At 38.4% G+C, this 23,689-nt stretch overlaps 1 protein-coding gene across 1 annotated transcript; it reads left to right on the top strand.

Moving 5' to 3' along the window:
• The first annotated feature begins 10,184 nt into the window (after positions 1–10,184).
• Positions 10,185–22,219, top strand: entpd3 (ectonucleoside triphosphate diphosphohydrolase 3). The gene is made up of 10 exons (XM_017700394.2): positions 10,185–10,295; positions 11,825–11,947; positions 13,509–13,626; positions 14,746–14,887; positions 15,160–15,319; positions 15,562–15,789; positions 18,051–18,323; positions 19,426–19,536; positions 19,725–19,859; positions 20,130–22,219. The coding sequence occupies exons 1-10, from the start codon at positions 10,239–10,241 to the stop codon at positions 20,319–20,321; spliced, it is 1,539 nt and encodes a 512-aa protein (XP_017555883.1). The 5' UTR covers positions 10,185–10,238; the 3' UTR covers positions 20,322–22,219.
• The last annotated feature ends 1,470 nt before the right edge of the window (positions 22,220–23,689 follow it).

Here is a 23,689-nt window from a genome sequence, read left to right as displayed (position 1 = left end):
TTAAAGGGTCAGTTGATAATTTCATATGGATGCTGAGTGCATACAGTGCATGTTTATAAAACAAACCCCATCTCCAGAAAGGTCGGTACACTTTGTATAGTGTAATAAAAACATTATACATGTCACCATTGGCCTCTCCCACTCCACCATGTGCTTTTGTTTACCTTTTAGTCCTATCATGTGCTTTTTGTTTTCTTTGAGTTCTTCCTGGTCCTGCCCCCTTGTTTTCAGACCCTGCCCTTAATTACTTCCACCAGTGTCTGGTTAGCCACCTGTGTCTTGTTATCCCTCGTTGTTACCTGTATTTACGCCCTGTGTGTTCTACTGTGAGTTTGCTGGTCTTTGTTTGTACTGTTGGTATTGTTTGATGTGTAGTTCTGTGTGTCTGTATCCCGATCTCTCAGTGTTGGCTCCTTGTCCCTGGACTGTTCTGACCCCGAATCTGGATTTGCCCCGAATAATTCTCGCATATCTCCGCATATGCGTCCACTTCCTCATCGCTCCCAAATATTACAATACAAAATTGTTAATTTTGTTGAACCTTTATTTAATTGACAAAAGTACAAAGAAATGACTTAATATTTTGGCCGACCCACTTGATTGCATTTATGTAGGTTAGATGCCTGCAACACACTCAAATAAGTTGTGGCAGGGGCACAATAGTTTAAAAGTAGAATGTCAACACAGTCACAGTGATAATTAAATCTGCACCCAATAACACATGGACGATCACCAGGCTTGGGTTTGGGTTGAAGGGTCCGGTGGGACCGGTCCAAAAACGGCTCCTTTACCAGACCAAACACTTCCTTCAGCAAGGCAGCTACAGCAGCAGTGGTACAGGTGTCAGGACCCTCCAGTACTCCCAGTATCCTAATGTTGTTACGCTGGGATCTGGACTCCAAGTCTTCACATTTATTTTCCAGCTTGGCTACGTTAGCTGTGAGGGACTCGATAGTAGCTTTCATCGCGGCGATATCGTCAGAGCATTCATTGAGTGTGTGCTCCATCTCTCTGACCATACCTTTTAGCTTGGACATGGTAGCATCGTTAGCAGCTTTATCATGCGCCAGTTGGGTCTTTACTGCTTGCAAGTCGAGCTGGATAGTAGAGAAAACATCGCCGAGAGTATCCTGAAGTTCCTTTTTGAAGATATCAGCAATATCTTTCCTCACCAAGGCCAGCAACTCGAGCTTGAGAGCAGCAGTGTCAGGGTTAGCGTGTGTCGAGGCGACCTCTGCAGGAGCCGACGGCGCACACGAAGGTGTGGTTGCAGTTTGTGAACCAGGCCGCAGATGTGTCTGAAAAGTATTGTGAGTTTTAGAGTTTTTACTAGACATCTTAGGCAGTCCAAAGCTAGACGTCCCAACTAAAAGTACTGCAAAGTAAGGTAAGACTATATATAGGACCAAATAGCACAGATAAATTTACAATTTTAAACGAAAGGAGCTTTCAAACTCACATCCTACTCCATTGCAGCTCAGCCGCCAAGCCCCACAATAGTTTAAAAGTTTATAGAATATTGAAGTTACACTGTTTTGAAATGTTCCATAATAAGCAGGTGAATTGGTAACAGTTAAGGGGGTATCATGATATCATATGATGTAAAAGGAACATCCACAAAAGGCTCAGTGTTTGCAAGCAAAGATAGACTCATGGCTCAACATTTGTCTTTCACAACCGTACATAATATTCAGAAATATTCACAGAATCCAGAAATGTCTCAGTCAGTGTAGGGCAAGGCCAAAAACCACTGTTGAATGATTGTGACCTTCGAGCCCTCAGATAGCATTGCATGAGAAACCGTCATGCTACTGTGTCAAATATTTTCACATGGGCTTGGGAGTACTTCAGAAAACCATTGTCACCCAACATAGTCTTCCATTGCACCAACAAATGCAACTTGAAACTATTGTACAAGGGGAGAGCCATACATCAAATCTGTGTAGCAACACCACTGAATTCTCTGGGCCCGAGCTCAATTCAGATGGTCCTAAAAGTGGTCTTAAAACAGTGGAAATGTGTGCTGGTGAGATCAGTCCAAGTTTCTGCTTGTTTTATGGAAAAACAGATACTGAGTTCTCCATGCCAAAGATGAAAGGGGCCATGCAGACTTTTATCAGTGAAAGATGCAAAAGCCAACATCTGTCATGGTATGGGGGTACATCAGTGCACAAGGCATGGCATATATGTGTGACGGTATCATGTTTCCCATATTTTGGGTTTTTAGAGAGACATACGCAACCATCAAGACGACATCTATAACAGTGTGGCTTTGTCAGTCTCCTACTGAAATGTATGGCAAATCATGAACAGAAGAAGCAGATAATGATGACCTTGGACTGTTGAGCAGCTGAAGTCTTGTATCAAGAAAGAATGGGGTTGTGGGTTCCCGAATGAATAAAAAGAAAGAAAAGGTAAAGCAAGGAGATGTAACACAGTGGTAAATATGCTTCTGTCCTAAATTCTCATTTCATTTATATATACCAAACACAATTAATTTGGTCAGTGATAACATAGACATTTTTTTCTTGTTTTTATTGCATTTTACAAAATGTTGCAACTTTCCTGTAAATAGGGCTTATATTATAGACACTGGAAGGAAATTAAAGTTGAAGATACCACTTGTGTTGGCAGGTATTGATGTAGCAAATGTATTCAAGACATCTATTTTTTTTCAAGCATTTGATCATTGTTACGTAATCATATTGTTGTTGTCAGAAGAAAACCTTGTATCTCCAAAACAGTAACGTTACAGGAGAAGGAAAAACCTACTTTACTTTTAATGTAAGTCAGGGGAAACAGACTTTTTTTCAAGTCGTTTTGGACCATTTCTTTTAGTCCAATCAATATGTAATTTACATACAATGTAAAGGGTAAGAGGTAAAAACTGAAAAACATCAAAAATGGAGATACAAAGTTTTCTTCTGACAACAGTGATATGTATGTAATTGCATAGTTAATAACATAGTTAGTTACATAATGGTTTCCCGACATTATGTACATTATGTAACTATTTTTGGATTTTTTTCATTAGTTTTGATTCAAAACAATGATGAAATATTGCAAAATGTAGCAAAATCTACTGCACATCAATACTTCATGCACAACAGTAATTTTTCATCAAATTAATATCATAATACAATATATCCTCTGCTACTTACAAACACAAAACAGCACACTTTGAATCTCATGCTATCTCAGTCTCATTAAGTAAAATGTAACAAAATTCATGTCAAAGTGTAAATGTACAAGCTAGGAGGGTTAAATGCTTTCAGTTAACTTTTTACATGTCTTTGTACATGTAGGTTTGACAATCTTCCAATGTAATAATAATGTCATAAATGATTGGACTGTGGTTGAAACAGAAATGCACAACACAACAACAGCAGCCTTTGTGCATTATGTCCTTGGTATTAAACACCGTTGACAGGTTGGCATATTTATAGGCCCAAGGTCTGCGTGCACTGCAGTGAAGCCAAGGGTTGAAGTCCTCTTCAGAATCCAGTGAGCGCTAATGTGGCTGCTACCCACTCACATCACTCCCCCAATCTAATAGTGAAGCACTGACTTTCCGGCTCCCATTGACTAATGTGGTGTCAAATCTCTCTCACATCTAAAAATATTCTTGTTGAAGGCACCATGCGGTGAGGAGAACTACTTAATCCACTTTCATTCTCATTTCTCTAGCCAGTCTTGGTGCATCTTGGTTCAGCTTCAGGTGCTCCTCCAAGGCGCATACTGCTTAATGAAGATGCTTAAAGATGCTTTGATATTTCACTGCAGTTTTATATGATCAACACATTTGAAACTATTTCTGAATGATAAATCTAAATGGTGTGAAATGAGGAGGACACTACTGTTGTCAGCTAGAAGATTTGTACACATTAAGAATGATTGATATTGGACAATTAGCTTTATACGACTGCTCTAAAATAGGCATTATTATTAAAAGTATGGAATTAATAGTAGTAGTAGTAGTAGTAGTATCAGTAGTGACAGTAGTACCCATACCATTGTTATGTCCCAATTTTAATGTTAGAGGACTTCAGAAATGTTGCTTTTCTACAGCAATTGCTAAGATTATACAAATACTAAGGTGCTGTAAGTAATTTTTACTTTTTTACTAAATTTTTATTTTAAATTTTATTTTATTTTATATTATGTTCATTACCTACTGAAGCTGGCAAAACCATAATGTGTTCAGATGTGTTCTGATGGATATTTGTGTGGAAGACAGATTATGTGTTCTGTGACCATGGTTCACCACAGTCTCCAGCCCTTCCTTCTCAGGTTGCCATAAAGTGCTGCTTTAAAAGCAGGCATCTGCATTTTCTGTTCACCATGAAAGCAAAACCCACTAAAATCATTTTACATTAACAATATTGTGGTAGCCTGTTACTGTAACCTGTTCCTACCACAAAAACATATGTTTCTCTTACTGCCTTCATGAAGGAGTGTATATATACAGGACAGTGACATTAGGAAATGGATCCCCTGCTTATTACCAGCAGCTTCAGTTTGCACATCATCATAAATGTAACTTGCATAGACTTCAACAACACCAAGTGTAGCGTTGTGATGAGCCATTTGCAAATGACTGCCTCTGTTTGAGTGACTACTTGATGTAAGTGATGGGAGCAGTTCTACATTTTTTCATAAAAGCAGTATCAATACTTAAGAATGTAAAAACTCTTTTAAAATAAAGGTGCTATAAAGGATTTTTGGTTCCCTAAAGAACCTTTCAATTGATGGTTCTCTCAAGAACCCATCCATCCATCCATTTTCTAAGCTGCTTCTCCCTCAGGGTCATGGGGGGTGCTGGAGCCTATCCCAGCGGTCATCGGGCGGAAGGCAGGATACACCCTGGACAGGTCGCCAGTCCATTGCAGGGCAGACAGACAGACACAGACAGTCACTCACACATTCACACCCAGGGGCAATTTAGCATGTACAATTGGCCTGACTTTCTTTGGACTGTGGGAGGAAACCCACACAGATACGGGGAGAACATGAAAACTCCACACAGAGAGGACCCCAGTCACCCGGCCGGGGAATCAAACCCAGGCCCTCCTCGCTGTGAGACTACCCACTGCGCCACCGTGCCACCATTCTCTCAAGAACTATTTTAGTAAATGAGATGTGAGTGTAAAGAACCTTTTTAATGTTTAAAGAGCCTCCACATAATGTAAAGGTTCTAGGAAGAACCCTTTACACTAATAAACATTTGAAAGGTTCTTCACACTGTAACGTGCCAGAAGGATTCAGATGCTTGCAGTTAAAAGGAGAAAAAGCTTTACTGGTAGAATCACAAGGTTTGTGGTCAATAAACAAGTGTAGGTAAAAGCCAAAAAAGACATCCAACACAAAAAGACAATAAGTCCAAAAAGGCTCAGGCAAAAGACAGAGTCAAAAAACACAGGAAAGATAATATATTGGGGCCAGATCCCTCCCAGTCCTCTAAATATTGGAGGTTACTTCCACATCTCCAGGAATCCAGCAGATGACAAACAGCATAAATGGACGCCCCATCTATCTCCGGGGGAGGTGGCATGACACCTGGCAAAGCCTTGTCCAAAGGCCCTCAAATCACATGAAAAACTGCGCGGGCAAGTCTAATTTATAAGTCACTTCATTATAAATTAAATGGACCAATGTGCTTCATTTGTAATTTCCTACTTCCCTCTGCAACTCTGAAGTCCTTAGTTGACAGCCACACTCAGTCCCGGGGCTGGTAAACAGGGGTCTCACTCCGATGGTGATCTGCTTGTTCCTTGTTCCATTGCAAGGCAGTCTCAATTCGCTGGTGAGTCTCTTCCCAAACTCTCTCACTCCTCTGTATCCAAGCATCCACTGCAGGGACATCAGTTGTGGCCCAAGGTGCCAGAGGAGGTTGATATCCGAGAGTGCACTGAAAAGGTGTCAAACCAGTAGCAGAGCTTGTGAGAGAGTTTTGAGCTATTTCAGCCCACAGTAGGAAATGGGACCAATCTGAAGGATTGTTGTGACAGAATAACCTAACAAATTTTCCTAACTCCTGATTCATACATTCACACTGGCCATTAGACTGGGGGTGATAGCCAGAAGTTAAACTTATGGATACCCCTACATGCTCAAAAAAGGCTGACCACACCTGAGAGGTGAACTAGGGACCTCTATGTAAGACTACTTCTTCTGGAAGGCCAAAAAAACTGAAGACCTGAATAAACAAGGTCTCTGCAGTCTGGAATGCATTAGGGATAGAGAGGGTATAAAATGGACTCCCCATGAAAACGGGTCAATAACTGTAAGGATTTTAGTGTAACCTCAATGGAAGGTCAGTAATGAAGTCAACTGCTAGGTGAGACCAGGGTCTAGCAGGGACTGGTAATGGGACAAGTTTACCTACAGGTAAAATCTTAGGGGTTTTGCATTGAGAGCAGGTGGAACATGAAGCAATGAAAGTGTGGATGTCCTTATGCATAGATTAGTAACAGTAAGAGCTGGATAAGAGCTGTTGTCTTCAAGTCTCTCCAGGGTGGCCTGTAGTGAGTGAGGAATGAGCCCAAGTGATAAGCTGAGTATGAAACTGACTAGGTACATAGAGTTTCTCTGGAGGACACTGATCAGGAATGGTAACATTAACCAAGGCTTTCTCAATATCTTCTTCAACTTCCCATCGAACTGAGGATACAGAAAGCGCAGGCAGTAGAATGCACTCGGGTGTAATTAGTAGGGAATCAGTTTGTTCATTTTGGTGTATTCTAGACAAAGCATCTGCTTTAGTATTTTCGGAACCAGGGTGGTATTTTATGCTGAAATTGAAACCTTGAGAATAAAACAGGGACCCTTGACTTGATATACATTCATTCTCTTAGCGTTACAGAGATATTCCAAATTCTTGTGGTCTGTTATTACTATGAAAGGATGGTTGGCTCCCTCTAACCAATGCTGCCATGCTTCCATTTAACCACCAATAATTCACAATCTCCTATGCCATAGTTCCTCTCTGTAGTGGTCAACTTATGGGAGTAAAATGCAACAGGGTGTTGCCTGAATGTTGAGAAAGAACCACTCCTACACCTATTTCTGAAGCATCTACCTCTACTATGAAAGGTACTGCGGGGTCAGGGTGCATCAGTATAGGGGCTGTGGTGAAAGCTTTTTTCAAGGTTTGGAAACCATCTTCCGCTTGTGTCATCCACAGTAGCTTTTTGGGGCCGCCTTTAAGCAAGGAAGTTAGGGGAGCAGCAATACTACTGAAATTTCGAATTAAACTCCGATAGAAATTAGCGAAACCAAGAAATCTTTGTAGATCTTTGACGGAGGAGGGAGTGGGCCATTGAAGTATCACTTCTACCTTGTTCACCCATAATCTTGCCTTGTGAATTGATAACATATCCTAAAAATGACACAGATTAGGGGTGGAATTTGCATTTCTTACCCTTTACGAATAAATTATTCTCTAAGAGTCATTTCAAGACAGCATGGAAATGTTCAATATGAGATTGCTTATTGGGAGAATATACCAGAATGTCTTCAAGATAGGCAGATGACAAAATTTCCTAGCATGTCTCTGAGTACATAGCTTATGTAAGCCTGGAAAACAGAAGGGGCATTAGAGGGGCCGAAAGGCATGACCAAATACTTATAGTGCCCCCTAGTGGTCACAAAAGCAGTTTTCCACTGGTCTCCTTCCTTAATCTGGCCCAAGTTGTACGCACTTCTAAGGTCAAGTTTAGTAAAGTACTGCACCGGCTCCTCTTAACTCTTCTAAGGCTACTGGCACGTGGGAAGAGGATAAGGGTAGGCTTTGGTAATCTGATTTGCAAAGAAAAAATTGGATACTATTGGTGAAGTGGATGGTCTGATAAACCCTTGTTTGTTCAAGGGCCTCCTGAATGTATGTGTCCATGGCTTTTTCTTCTTCTTGTGTTATCAGGTAAACTCGTGACTTGGGGAAAACTTGGGTGACTTGGGTTTTCTCCAAGATCAATGGCACAGTCATAGGGTCGATGTGGAGGCAGTGTGGTGGTATTGCCTTTACCGAAGACCTCTTTGAGGTCAGAATGCTCAGAAGGAATGTCAATGGAAATATCTGCATTAGGGTTCTCTACTAAAGTAGACTGGGCAGAAACTGATGGGTTTGTAATACGTGTTCTAAGGTAGAAGTCTGACCACTTCAGTATTTCATGTTTGGACCAAGAAATTGAGGGGTTGTGCTTTTCTAGCCAAGGAAGACTTAAGATAAGTTCACATTCAGAGTGCTCTAGAACTAAGAAGGGTATGAGTTCACTGTGAAGGGTGCTGGTTTCCAGATGAACAGGTTAGGTCATGGCTGAGATGGTTCCAGCACCTACAGGTCCCCCATCCAATGCCGCCACCCGTAGCAATGTTTTCAAGGTTTCCACAGGAATTTGGAGTTGGTCCACAAGATGAGAGTGAATAAAGTTTCCTTTGACACTGGAATCCATAAGGGCTGAAACGACAATGGAAATCTGATGACATTATATAGTTATAGGCAATAGAAATTATTTAGAAACCAACCCCTTTGTGGGAACACTGGAGTATACTCCATGTGATTTCCAGGGATCAGTGCTTTATGCTTTTGTGGTCTTGTTCTACATTCATGGAGGTGATGACCAGCATTGCCACAATACAGACATAGGTTCTCCCTCAAACAGCGGAATCTTTCATCTTTGGATAGACAGGATGAATCACACTGCATAGGTTCTTCCAATTCTTTATGTTCCATGGGGTCTTGGGGCGTTTTCACTCGGGTGATCATCTTTCTGGCTTGTTCTACCTTCGGCTTGCCACAGTTGTTAAGCAGGCAATCATGTCGGATGGAAAGGGTAATGAGCTGATCCAAAGTCAAATCGTTGTCTTTACAGCTAGTTCAGTTAAGATCTCTGGATTCAGTCCTTGATGGAATGTGACCAAAAAGGCTGCTTCATTCAAGCCACTATTAGCAGCTAGTGTGCGAAATTCTAATCATCTTAACCATAAACCATCTTAGCTTGGACAGTAACTCCCCACTAACCTTTCCTTCATGTGTATGGTCGAATACAGCTCTGAATTCTTTGACAAACTGGGTATAGGAAAGGTTACGAATGTGAGGCCAGCTGACTGTGGCCCATTCTAAGGCTCTGTCAGCTAAATGAGAAACTATGAAAGAAATCTTAGCTTGATCAGAGCTTACTGGGGAGTTGTTAAAAAAATCAAGCATTGGATAAAAACCCAGGAAAGTTATCAGGGTTGCTGTCAAATTTATCAGGTTTACTCACAGGAAACAAAGATTGACCTTCAGATTGAGTCGATGAGATGGCAGCACTTGTTTCTGGTTCTATAATGCTCAACTTCTGAAGCTGACTAGAGAGTCCTTTAACATTCAATATGAGTTGCACCAGTTGGGCTTGCTGCTCTAACTGCTGGTGAGTTAGTGACTTGAGCAAGTGTGTAACTCCTGATAACACTTGCTGATGTTGGCCTAGCAATTGGCCTTGTTCAGCCAAAGCCTTCTGAGTTAGTGACTTGAGCGAATGTGTAACTCCTGATAACACTTGCTCATGTTGGCCTAGCAATTGGCCTTGTTCAGCCAAAGCCTCTGGGTCCGCCGTCTGCATAGCAGGTGAGGTATTCAGGTGAGGATGTGTGATATACAAATCTCACTTACAAAAATGGCTGTTTAGGAAACTAACATAGTTTTTCTAAAGCATCATTCAAAATACTCTGCGTCACCTTTTTAAAGAGTGTAACAGTGCAAATATTTCTTGTGAGAAATATTATCATGGAAAAAAATGTGTTTCATCTGTAGTTGTGAGACACAAAATTTGAGAAGCACAATGCAGAACTTCTACTTTATTATGTTACATAAGTGCTATTCATAAAATACAGCAATGGGAAACATGCTGCACCTTAACATGCCAGAACCGATTTTAGTTATGTAGATAGGCGAGTGTTGATTAACTGTAAACTTTACCACAAATGCTCATCAAAGCTGGTAAGTTAATTGAAACTGAGGAGATGATGAACCTATAAAAATGCACCAGCTCTTCAGAAAGACTCAGAAAGCCTATCGGTCATCCAGTGTCTTTAGAGAGGACTGTACGTGCCTGAGTGGGAGGGGTTGATGATGTACTCTATTAGCTTTTTTCATGAGCAGAACATTTCAGGTCCCTCCCATTCCAACACTTTTGCACACATGCATACACTGAGGCTAAAAACAGTCACTCACACACATACACACTTGACTGGACAGGATGGTTAAGAGGGAGTCACATTCTTCGGACCACCTCACTGGAGGTTCATCCAGAAAGGTAGGTGAAGTCATACATTTCCTTCACCGTTTAACAGGGTGGGTTGAACAAGCACTGACAAGCAGTTACTTCGATATTTGGTATTTTTGGTTTGTCTAGGACAGACTGTTGTTCACAAGGGAGTCTTTAAATTAATGATTCAATTAAAATCACAGCAAATATTATTAACTGATGCTTGCCTTAATGTATGTTTTTTTTGTCTATTTGTCTTGTCTCCCTCAAAATGATTCACCTAACTTGGTTACTGCATTGTTTTACACAGTGTTTAGGTATTTTCTGCCACAAATACATCATTCTTTTGCCAGTTTATGCATGTTGGAGAGTTTTTGTGAATTGCTTGGCCTACACTTTGCTGTCAGATAAATTTAATCTCTGATAAAAAGATCAGAGCATCAGGAGCAGATTAGACTGAAAATCATTTTGTATTGATTTCCATCATGTAGTAACAGTGTAGTAAGCCCAAGGATGTGGACGTCAGTGATCAATGATAAGAGGTTAACACAGTTCACTACAATGCAAAAATCTAGTTAGATGTATTTGCTATGCATAGTCTGATATATGCTAAAGTTTGCAGCAGATTACACCAGCCATGAGTTGCACTTGAGCTGCACTGAGCATACTACACAGGAAAGGTGCCTCCCTAACATTGCAGTGTATCCCCATTAGTCTGTTGATCTGTAGAATGTGAGTCAGCCTCCATCCACTTCTTTCATCAATGAGAAGTGCATCAGAAGAGTCATTTTTCACCACTGACCCTTCAATGTCTGGATGTTTTTTTTTTCACTGGTGGACCTAAAAACCCAGCAGCATTGCAGTTCTTGATACTCGAGTTACTGCTGTTGGCACCTGCTACATACCCTGTTCTAAAGCACTTAAATCTGTTCCTCTTGCCCATTCTCTTAATCCATGTCTCAGTTGTCTAAAGCCTTAAAAAGTCATCATCTAACCTCTCTCTCCCCTTCATCTACACTATGTGGAGTGATTTCAGCATGTAAAATGATCTAGGGATCACAGCGTTCACCTGGACTTACTCAGTGTTTTTTTTTTTCTTTTGTCAACGAGACAACAATGTCTCAGCATATATGAATTGTCTTCAGGCTTGTTGGAAAAGCATTCCAAGTAGCTTTTCATGAAGCCGATTTGGAGAATGCCAAGACTGCATATTAAATTTGACACCAAGGCAAAAAACAAGCTGGTCACTGCACAATTCAGCTATTTCACAGTTTGATGTTATGCAGTTATTCTAAAATGTTATTCTAACATGTTATGCATGTTATTCTAAAATGACTAAAAGTGTAGGATTATACTATGAGTAGGTGTTTCAGAACTTTTGACAGGTTGTGTAAGTGAAAGTTCACAATACATGTAGGAGATCTAGTATGAAAGCTAGCACAGTGGACAATACAGCTATTCCTGATTGAAGCACATAGCACACAGAATTCTTTCAGCTCAAGTAATTCATTCGGAGATGGACTTGTTTTGACAGGAGATAAATCATCCATTCATGCCCTTTCTCTGACTATTCACAGATAATGACCACTAAAGTGGCAACAGCTTTGGCTGCTTTCTTTCTTTTGGCCAGCTTAGCGGTTATTATAGCAATATCTACAGTCCAGACACAACGCAAGGCTTACCTTTCTCCTGGACTTAAGGTAAGACCATTCATATAACTTAATTTGATACATGTACATATGTATATATATATATATATATATATATATATATATATATATATATATATATGTGTGTAAAGCTGCATATAATGTAAGCTGCATATAATGTAAGCAGACTAGTCAGACCATGTCAGGGTGGCGTAGTAAAATTACTACCCAAACACAAGTAGGTTAAATGCAAGCCAGAGTGAAATTGTAGGGGTTTGCTCGATGTGGGTTTACTTAAGATGTTAGACGCAAATTGAAAATGCTGAGTGTGTACAAGCTCCTGTAAAGCTGCTGCTCACAGCTACACTTACTACAGATTATGAATATTCCTTGTTATTATGAACATGTGTCACAGGTTACAGTGAAACTGCAGGTGTCTGATGGAAAATGTTGTTCTCCTACATAATTGTTGAGCCACTTTAAGCAAAGTATTGTGAAATGAAATGGCTTCTTAAAGTCTAGACCTCCCAAAGCTCAAAGGTAATAGCCACAGAGGTAGTGTCAGATTAGACTCTTATCTTACAGTTGTTATTTTGTTATCTTAAAAGTTTCTGCATAATTAGTAAGATGTAAAGAATGTCATTCAGAGTGAGGTGACATGAAAGGCATGTAGAAGCCTTCCCAAATCAGATTTTTCACAGTGGTGATAGAAACCAGACATCCAAAGCCTTTAATGTCTCTAAAGTCATCCTTTAAGAAAGTTTTTACACAAAATGGTTACAAATATGAAGCCTGAGACTGATTATAAGATCATTTTGAGATAGTGTATTGGACTTAAATATACTGTATATTTTTAAAAGTCATTCATAGCAGATACGTACATGCAGGGCATCATATAATAAAATAGGCCCCAAAAATACTTTTTTCTCAAAAGAAAAAAATTAGCTGTTTTGCCACTATCAACATTACATAAAAACTCATGACATGTTCAGGTTCAATGGTCATTTTGGATTGTAAATAAAATGGCTATATTTCCTTTGAGATCCCTGGTTTCTATGACCACCATTATAGAGACATTTGAGTCCGTACATTTCTCTGCCCTGAACTATTACAAATCAAACCACTCTGAATGTTTTTTTAACTTCTGCATGACTGAACTATGCAGAAATTTTTAAATTCTGTGGAATTGCCCTGTAAATTGCCCTGTTTATATGAATTACACAAATATACTGTAACAGAAACTTAATTTGAGGACACCATTATGAAGTCATTTACTGTTTCATAAAGACATTTCTCTGAAGTGAAGACTATTAGAGCTTCCCATGTCTGAGCTGTATAGAGGAACTCAGGCTATAAAACGCGTCCCTTCATGAGTTCCTCAGAAAGCAAAGACCTCAAAAGTTAGAGCTCTAATTGCTGTAAATGAATAGAACTATTTATGATTATAAATGTTCCACTGTTTGCTGGCAAGAATCCATCTCCCTCTCTTTCTCTCTCTCTCTCTCTCTCTCTCTCTCTCTCTCTCTCTCTCTCTCTCTCTCTCTCTCTCTCTCTCTTTGTCTCTCTCTCTCTCTCTCTCTCTCTCTTTGTCTCTCTCTCTCTCTCTGCACAGTATGGTATTGTGCTGGATGCTGGCTCTTCCAGAACTACTGTATATCTTTACCAGTGGCCAGCAGAGAAAGAGAATAACACTGGGGTAGTGAGCCAGACTCAAAAATGTTTGGTAAAAGGTATTAACTAAAAAAAACATCATGGAGATCAAATGTCCATAATACACACATAGGGTGAACATACAGAGATGCGAGAAAAAAAGTGAGGAAACAGCAGAATGTGTGGAGATTTTTGCCCAGCACTAACGTTCAATTCTAAACACTGGTCCAGGGGGCTTTTCTGAGGATGTCAGTCAACCAAACCAGACTGAATGTTGAACCAATGAACAATATTGACAATCCATTCTCCAACAATAAATCCCCTTCGACCTAATGAGAAAATGAAATGCCCAACCTGTTTGTTTAGATTCACTAGTACATAATGTTGCGTTTCCAGTTTAAAATGCTGCAACATCAAGACAAACTATATTGTTCATACATAAGCTAATCAAAACTAAGCAGGTTGTAAATAACAAAATATTTGCATATTTGCCACCCTGCTAATGCGAATTCAGTGACAGAGGGGAAAAAATAATCTTAGTGGTGTGATACATGCAAACAAAATAATTTTTGGTAACACTCTGTAAAGCTGGTCCAAACAGTAGCAACAAGAGAACACACTTGTGGAGGGAGCATGCACAGGTCGGTTTTAGTTTAACTTGAGGTTTGATGTCCAAACGAAAAATGAAATACAATTTACTCTCAGATCATAAGAAAGTTTCAGTTCAGCTTAAACATGAATACAGCAGAGATTTACAGTAGAATTTCCATTCACGTTAACACGTTAGCGCACAGAGACCTTCTTGGCCTTAAAGCCTAATGTGACTGAGTTGAATTAATTATACTTCTCCAGCATCACCACTTCAAGTCAACACAATTCAAAATAGTTTTACAGTTAAGGTGTGGCCTTTGCTTATAAAGAAAGCATTACCATTATGAAGACTGCATTGCTGCTCTATTAACACTGATCTGTTACACTGTGAACTGACTTCACTCTTCTTACTCATGATTCATGCAGCTCTAGCCACATCATGAACATATGCTAAAACAAGCCCTCAATCTCTCATTAGCAACATAAATTCAGTCATTATGAGTTTTCCTGTTGTGGTGATATGATGACATGCTGCTTAATCATGTGTCAAATGATTACATCATATAAGCATCATATAAAATGATAATCATGATGATGCACATCTCCAGGTCCTGGTATCTCAGAAATGGATAAAGATTCCATGACAAATCTTAAAAAGTGCATGGATGAGATGATCAAGGCTGTCCCCCAGAACCAGCACAGTTCAACACCCATCTTTCTTGGTGCAACGGCTGGAATGAGACTGCTTGAGTAAGTCTTATTTATTTATTTATTTACTTACTTACTTACTTATTGTAAATAAATTGTCTACAACTTTAAGAACACAACTTTGTGAACAGGCCTACATTTTTGCCATAGCATGCACATAGCAACAATATAACAACATTAAATCCTTTTTATGCTCAGGTGATGATCAGTACACATTAAAAAAACTTCATATAAGCAGAACAGTAAAATATACATTATATCATTTCTCTTGAATATGAATTAAATATTAATGTCTCATTGATTTTTTTATGCAGTCTGAAAAATGAAACAGAGTCTAACGCCATCCTGCTGCAAATACAAGTGTATCTCCGTTCTTTACCCTTCGATTTCCACAATGCTTCCATCATCTCAGGTCAGGAAGAGGGTCTGTATGGGTGGATCACAGTCAACTACCTGATGGGAAACTTCCTGGAGGTCAGGTTGAGAGGCCATTTCCTTTTGAGTGACAATTTTCTGTGAGAAGTTTAACAGTCTTCAGTTTTACAGATGGAATTTTAAATTAGAGCTTCATCAGGGCATTTTAAGGGGCATCCATGTAAAAAGGTTTTATGGGACACAGAAAAGTAGTAAGCTAGTTTAATAGGTTTGGAGTAGTGTTTTTTGGTGGTTTGGTGGATTTTTGACTCATGTCTTGTTCACTTTGATTCACTCTACAGAAAAACATTTGGAATGCCTGGGTTCATCCTCATGGAGCCAAGACAGTAGGGTCACTAGATCTGGGTGGAGCATCAACTCAGATTGCCTTCACAGCCCCCGATGATGCCATGGGAAAGGATATCATCAGGGTGTCTCTTTATGGCTATGATTACAATGTCTACACACACAGCTTCCTGTGCTATGGCAAAAATGAGGCAGAGAAGAGAGTTTTGGCATGGCTTGTACAGGTAGAGCTGATCTGTGAACATCTTTTTACTTTACTGTTACAGTACTGTGCAAAGTCTGAGGCCTCCATTAAAGTTGTTTAAAACTACAGTATTTATCTCTGGTAAGAGATAACAAATAGAACATAACAATGTATGACAATATATGAGCAACATGAGTTTTTTTTTCAGAAAAGTTACTGATACCCTTATATGTCCAAAAATTTGTAGACACTTCTGAAAATATATATATTTTTTTAATCAAGAGTATTTACAGGGTGCTTGTCCTCACTTTGCAGTAGGAACAGCCACTACTATTCTGGAAAGGCTTTATACTACTACTACTACTAACAGGTAGAGCTGAACTGATTAAGTAAAAGGGCTGCCTGGATAGTTTTGGACATACAGTGTGTCTTCACTAGAAGAATACAGTCAGAATTTGGCTCTTGACTTCTGAGTGCACTGCATGGACTTGTTCAGTTCCATCAGCAGCACACCTGGAAGTGAAGTAGTGAAGTCTGGAAAAGTTTATATATGAAAGTTTGTGAACCCTTTAGAATTTTCTATATTTCTGCATAAATATGACCTAAAACATCCTAAAAGTAGATAAAGAGAAAGAACAGAACAGCTTCAACTCTGGGATGTTGGTGGGTTTCCTCACATTAACTGCTCGTTTCAGGTCCTTCCACAACACTTTGATGGGATTAAGGTCAGGACTTTGACTTGGCCATTCCAAAACATTAACTTTATTCTTCATTAACCATTCTTTCGTAGAATGACTTATGTGCTTAGGGTCATTGTCTTTTTGCATGACCCACCTTGTCTTGAGATTCAGTTCATGGACAGATGCCCTGATATTTTCCTTTAGAATTCTCTGATATAATTCAGAATTCATTGTTCCATCAATGATGGCAAGCCATCCTGGCCCAGATGAAGCAAAACAGGCCCAAACCATGATACTACCACCACCTTGTTTCACAGATGGTATAAGGTTCTTAGGCAGGAATACAGTGTTTTCCTTTCTCTAAACATAACGCTTTGATTTAAACCAAAAAGTCCTATTTTTGTCTCATCTGTCCACAAAACATTCTTCCAATAGCCTTCTGGCTTGCCCACGTGATTTTTAGCAAACTGCAGACAAGCAGCAATGTTCTTTTTGCAGAGAGCAGTGACTTTCTCTTTGCAACCCTGCCATGCACACCATTGTTGTTCAGTGTTCTCCTGATGGTGGACCCATAAACATTAACATTAGCCAATGTGAGAGAGGTTCACATACTTTTGCCACTCACAAATATGTAATATTGGATCATTTTCCTCAATAAACAAGTATATGACCAAGTGACCAAATGACCAAGAATAATATTTTTGTGTCATTTGTTTAACTGGGTTCTCCCTATCTACTTTTAGTGTGTGAAAATGTTTTAGTTCATATTTATGCAAAAATATAGAAAATTCTAAAGGGTTCACAAATTTTCAAGCACCACTGTATATATATATACATATATATACATAGTGTTAGTGTTTTTGCTACCTTGTTTTTTTAAACAAATAAATGATTACTGCCCAGATAAATAGCACTACATATCATTTTGTCAGATGACCAGAGACAAAAGGAATTACCTTCTGTCCTGTACATAATAGTAGTGTGCTTCATACTAACTCTTTCAATGTAGTATAACCAAACAAAATAACGTGTGATTGGCAAAGTCTGCTATTTTGAAACATGCCTTTTTAGAAACGGCCAGAAGTGGAGGAGCCCTGATCTCCATGGGTGGAATGTATGATGCTGCCATCTCTGTTCATTATTCAATCTCAGGCCTGTTAAAAGTGCATTATAGCATTACTGTATTGATCAATCCATTTCTCCTGTTTTGATCCCCATTATACTTACCTAATTACACAAAGCAGACAAGAGCAAAGCAAAATGCAAAATCCCTGTAAAACATTCCTTTCACTAATCCATTAATGTTCACACACTGTCCATTTAAGAAGTCCATTTAAGGCTGATGCTAGAGCTTATCCAAGCTATGTCAGTATGTTCCTAGACCACACTGTCATCAATAATGTGTTGATGAGCGGCAGATCAAATTACGTCAGGGATCATTACTGTTTTCATATTTTACTCTTCTTAAATTATGTTAGATGTGAAGTATACCATAGATACAGATGATGACAGATAACAGCTAAATGATTTATATATAATAAAATATTGAATATCAGAGTGTGATATTAGTGTGACCTTAAATAGAAGAAGCTACAATGTAATCATCTCTTGTCTGCCTCAGAAATCCTCTAACCGGACGCATATAAAGCATCCATGCTACCCTGCTGGCTACAACATCTCCAAGCCTCCAAGTGTTATCTTTGACAGTGAGTGTACGAAGAATGACAAGCCCACTCCATATTACCCTCAGACGAACATCACCTTCTTTGGTCAGAGTGATCCGGCTGGGTGCAAAAACCTGGTCAAGAGAATTTTTGACTTTGATTCCTGTCAGGGGAAAGAGAACTGTTCTTTTGAAGGAGTTTACCAACCACCGGTCACTGGGGACTTCATGGTAGGCGTTTTTACCTCTTGTAGGTAACACAGTTAACTCACGATGAATGTTAAAGGACACATCTAAAACATTTTTTATGATTGAAATGGGATGGCTCCCGAAAAAGGAGGTTTCATGCATGAGGTGTTACATGAATTTCACCATTGATGCAAAAATAACATAACAATTAAATTTTTTTATTGATTATTTTTCAAGCTCAAGCATGATCGTAGTGGGCCGGGAAAGGCATATACTTGTTAATGTAATTGTAAATGTAGCATCAGTGGGACACAAATAGCACCACATGTATAGAATCACACATAAGTTGACTACCATTTCAATCTGTGTGGCTATGAAACTGCAGCCAGGGCCATTTCATACAAATGTTCAGACTGTGTTTTGGCTTCTGGACTAGATTCACTTCTTACATTTGGCTATTTTATTTGCCTCTCCATTAAAAAAAGGCTAAGGGCATTCAAAGTATATAGATATCTTTTAAGGAGGTTTAGGGAGGTTTACTTAATTAAGAAAAAAAAACTTGAAAGGAATATTCCAATTCCAAAAAAAGTAAAATCTCATAGATTTCAAATTGTCTAGTGGTGACCAAAACTGCATTCAGATTTAAAAATGTGTTTATTGTGTGAATTATAAATTACAAAGTCCTTGTTTATCCAAAAAACATTCTATGGGTTTGATAGCTAGTATTCTGGCTGGAGTAATGTCTGCTAGCTGAGTGGCTTACTGCTGCATATGGAAATGAATCTCTGCCCACCACATTATTCAAATGACTGCAGAGCGTTAAACTGGTCCCCAGCGAGCTATAAGCTTAAATGCATTGTGATCTTTATCAGATCTTACCGTAGGATAGAAATGATAGACCAGCTGGCAGATTTAAAGTAACATATAACAAGACAGAAAAATTGGTCCAAAAATGATTTATTCTATTCCCTGTGAAAAATGTGGAAAAACATGCAGACTCTTCCTGTAATATTTCATTTCCTAAGAACAATGTTTGAACCATATTCTCACAATGTTTGAATCACATTCTAGTTTTTGTAATATGATTGCGTTATCATTTCCTCTGTATTACTGTGTTCATCTTGTGTCATCTGTTGCTGTTAAGGCTTATGCAGGATTCTACTACACTGCCTTGGCTCTTGATGTGAAGGGCTCCAACAGTCTGGCGAAGTTTAACGCCACCATGTGGTCATTCTGCTCAAAAGACTGGACATTAGTAAGTACCTCTCCCACCATCTGCGTATGTCAAAGACAAAGACAATTTCTGAAAAATAAGATGTTTTTCTTATGAATTGATCATTTATTATGCTGAGTATTAAAAAAAGTTCATAAATGCATTAGAAATGCTGTCAATCACGTATGTGTTCTGTCACTATTTCTTGTCCCTCTTTTTCCCTCTTCTAGCTCAAAAGAAAGCACAACATAACTGAAAAACACTTGAAGTCTTACTGTTATTCTGCAAACTACGTCCATACAATTCTCGCAGATGGATACAAATTCAACGCGGGCAACTGGGAAAATCTTAGTTTTCAGAAAGAGGTACAGATAAAATAATGACCAAAGTGTAACGGTTATTTAATGCCATTGAAAGTACTGATCCCCACAATATTATATGCACAGAATTCATTCCATCGGTTCTTTTCTTCTCTTTAATTCTAAAATATCCAAATTCCTTCTCAAGTAAAACACATCAGATGATCAGATTGTCTTTTCAACTTCATGCACATTTTTTTCTAAGCATATGCAATGTTAAGCTGCATCAGGAAAGTCATCATAATGATGTATTTAGTGAGTGCTGATGTTTTGCAGGTCAATCAGACAAGTATAGCCTGGTCTCTCGGCTACATGCTGGCCCAGTCTAACATGATCCCAGCAGAGGCAAAGCTTCTGAAGCTGCCCATCCCCAACAGTGTCTTTGCTGGGCTTCTCTTCATCTTCTCTGCTCTGACCATAATCACCCTCATGTTCCTCATCATCACACTGGTGCGCTTTTGTTACTGATGACCCTGAAAGCCCTGCTCACAACACTAGAAGAGCGCAGGCACTGTAACGTAAGAATATGTGTGTTTACCCAGCTCTCTGTGCTGCTGTCTCAGCACTTCCTGACTGGGGCTTTAAACAGGCAACCATCATGAGTCTCCAATGCCTGAGGCATAGGCATCAGAAGAGACCCACTGCACAATAGTACATGTAGCCCCTGATATATTACTGCGGGTAAATGAGGGAGTTAAGTTCATTTTTGGAATGCAAAATAAGATTAGCTGGTATGATGGTCTAATTCTCAAATGGAGGCAAGAAAAAAGTTTTGCAGACTAGCTGTCTGATGAATTGACTTATGGCTCTATTAATATTTTTTTTTCTTTGATAGCTGTCTTCAAATTGTATTATTTTGGTGTCAGATAATAAAAATGAATCAATTTCAACATTATTTAACAGTCATCCTACACATCACAATAGCTCATACTGTTGTTTCCAAATCATCTGAACAGACGTCACAAAATCTCTTTACTTGAAGCTGCTCCTGAAAACTACAGATTTATGCACAGACAGAGCAGGTGAGGAGGACAAGTGGCATCTATTTATAATAGTAGTTTAACCACAAAAATGCCACTGTTGTTGAATTTACATCTTTTGAGTATATTACACTCAACCTTTTTAGTTACACTTCTGTGTTATTAATTGCAATATATAGTCCTCCCAAGCCAAATACTATTTTTTGTCAGTAATTGCAGAAATAGTATCAATTGTATCCACAAGTTATGATAAAATTCGTCTTTCTGGAGACTTTAACTTTGATGCAGCATGTGGGCGGCCATACCCACAAGCTAGATCACATACTGGATCCAGTAATCACTAAAGGTTTAAACACAAATGTGTCCCTAATCTCTGATGCTTTATTATCAGACAATTTCTGTATATTCTTTCATGTCAATGCAGAAGTAAAGAAGAAAGTATCTGAAACACATTGTGACTCAGAGACAAAGAAGTTTAAACATTTATAACAGTGCAGTCCTGTAATTATCTGGACTCTCATCTAAATTCTACATTAAAGGAAACTCCTTTAATGTAAAACTGAAATTCTCACAAATAAAAGAAACATGCCTACGTTGTTTATGGAGGAACAGTAAACAACAGGTACATTATAATATTCTCAAAGAGCATCTCCACCTACAATAATGCTATGAAAGTAGACAGACAGCCAAACATCTCTAGTGCTCTAGTAAACTGCCCTCTGTCAACCTGAGCTTTTTCAGATGCTTTTAAACCTGCCCTGGTGAAGCCTCTACTATAAAAGGAGTAGCATGGATCCTTCTGTACTAAGCCTTTCAGACATATTTCTAATCTTCCTTTTCAAGGACAATCTTAGAAAAAGTTGTTTTCAATCAGTCACATTTATCTAATATTAAAGTCATTTTTGGGAGGTTTTTCAGGTTTTTATTTGAACCATAGTTCTGAGACAGGTTTGGTTCGTGTTGCTTGTGACTTCAGGCTTAGTGCTAATGATTCCTTCTGTTTTGGTCTTTTTGCATCTTAGTTTTTAATACTGATGATCACATTGTACAGTTCTATCAGTTGTGAAAATCAAGATTCTGTCGACAGGCTTTCCAGCTGTGTGTCAAATATTTCTCAGTGGATGTCACAAGAGGTTTTTACAACTAAATCATGAAAAAACTAAAATTCTGAACTTTGGTATGAAAACTCAGACAAAAATGCTTTTTGAGAAGTTCAGTTCTGTAGCTTTGTATACCAAACCGGACGTACAGCATCTGGGTGTGATTTTAGACCTTGAGCTGTTTTATCTCACATGTAAACACAGTCAATAAAGTAGCTTTTTATCATTTGAGAAATATTACTAAAGTTCAGCCTTTTCTGTCTTAGAGCGCTGCAGTTTGTTCATGCATTTGTTACAAGCAGAGTAACTGTAATGCTCTTCTTAATGGACTTCCTAAGAAAACAATATATCTTTTACAACCCATACAAAATGCAGCAGCATGGACCTTAACAAAAACAAATAAGAGGTCATACCATGCTCGATTTGAAAGAACTGCACCGGCTAACTAACTTTTTACGATAGATTTTAAAGTTCTAGTACTAGATTTAAGGCTCGTAATGGCCTTAAAGCACCCACATATATCACAGAATGTTTGTTTATGTTCCAGCATGTGATCTTAAATCTGCAGATGTGGGCCTTCTGCAAAGAAGGGAGACCTTTTCTATTATTATGCATCTAAACTATGGAACTTAATTCCACCTTTTATTAGACAGTCAAGCTCACTTTTAAGAAACATTTGTAAACATCTCTTTAACTTTTAGCATTTAATTAAAACTACATATCTTTTGTATTTATCTTTTTAATTTGATCTGTGTCATTGTATTATATGACTTTAAAAGTAATAATCATAGTTTCCTATGTGCTTCTTCTTATTATTATTTTTATTATTATTGTTATTATTATTACTAAATGTCATAGCTCAGCCCTTCATTCACCAGTCAAAACTAAATGTTATAGTTTTCCAGTAATGATGAGAGCCCTATAAAGAACAGAAAATTTGAATGTCATTGCACTAAGAGTCAATACTTATATGCAAATGAGAAAGAGTCCAGAGTCCAGAGGTGTCCAATATACATTATAGCAAGAGCCAAAGCAGTTAAATATAAAAGGTATCAGTATTTAATGAATGACTGTTTATATTCACAGAAAGATAAAACAAAAAAGCCTTCAAAGCCTTAAAGAACAAAAAAAACATCTTTGGTCAAATCATCTTTGCATAACTTTCACTTTTCTACACCGTTCTAAACCACTACTTCCATAAAAAATAGCTTATTGTTCCATGTGTGACAAACATTGAGACAGCTGTGATGAATTTGTCTCATCAATGAACTGCACTGAATTAGGTCTGTTTAATTCATTTCTGAACTGAGTAGAACTCTTACATATGGCTGAAATGTGTGTGGAATATTTAAACTTTTAGAAAATACCCATTTGTACAGTTTATTGGTTGAGCTGGTTTTGGAATTTGTATTTAGGGCAAGAAAGTGAAGTACAATATAGTAAAACATTTGCAAGCAACTAGAAGAATAAGCAGAATAAATGAAGGCCTTATGGTATACTTGTTACTCAGGCCGTGACCATGTTTTTTTAGGACTTTGTTTTATGTTTGTCTTGTTCCTTTACATCATGCATTATGAGATTTGGACAGGTCTGACTGCATGTCAACGTGTGCAACACATTGTTTGGATGAAATATGCAATTGTATTGTTAGCAAATGTAATGAAAGTTAATAAACAGTACAATTTAAAGATGTTAATGTTGTTTTCTGATTTTGTAATTATATACATCCTTACCTACATACATAATTGAATAAACA

This window comes from Pygocentrus nattereri, chromosome 3 (genome assembly GCF_015220715.1).
Source record: "Pygocentrus nattereri isolate fPygNat1 chromosome 3, fPygNat1.pri, whole genome shotgun sequence".
NCBI classification, from domain to species: Eukaryota; Metazoa; Chordata; class Actinopteri; order Characiformes; family Serrasalmidae; genus Pygocentrus; species Pygocentrus nattereri.
Note: the sequence above shows the minus strand (reverse complement) of the source record. Positions and strands in the feature narration are given on the sequence as shown.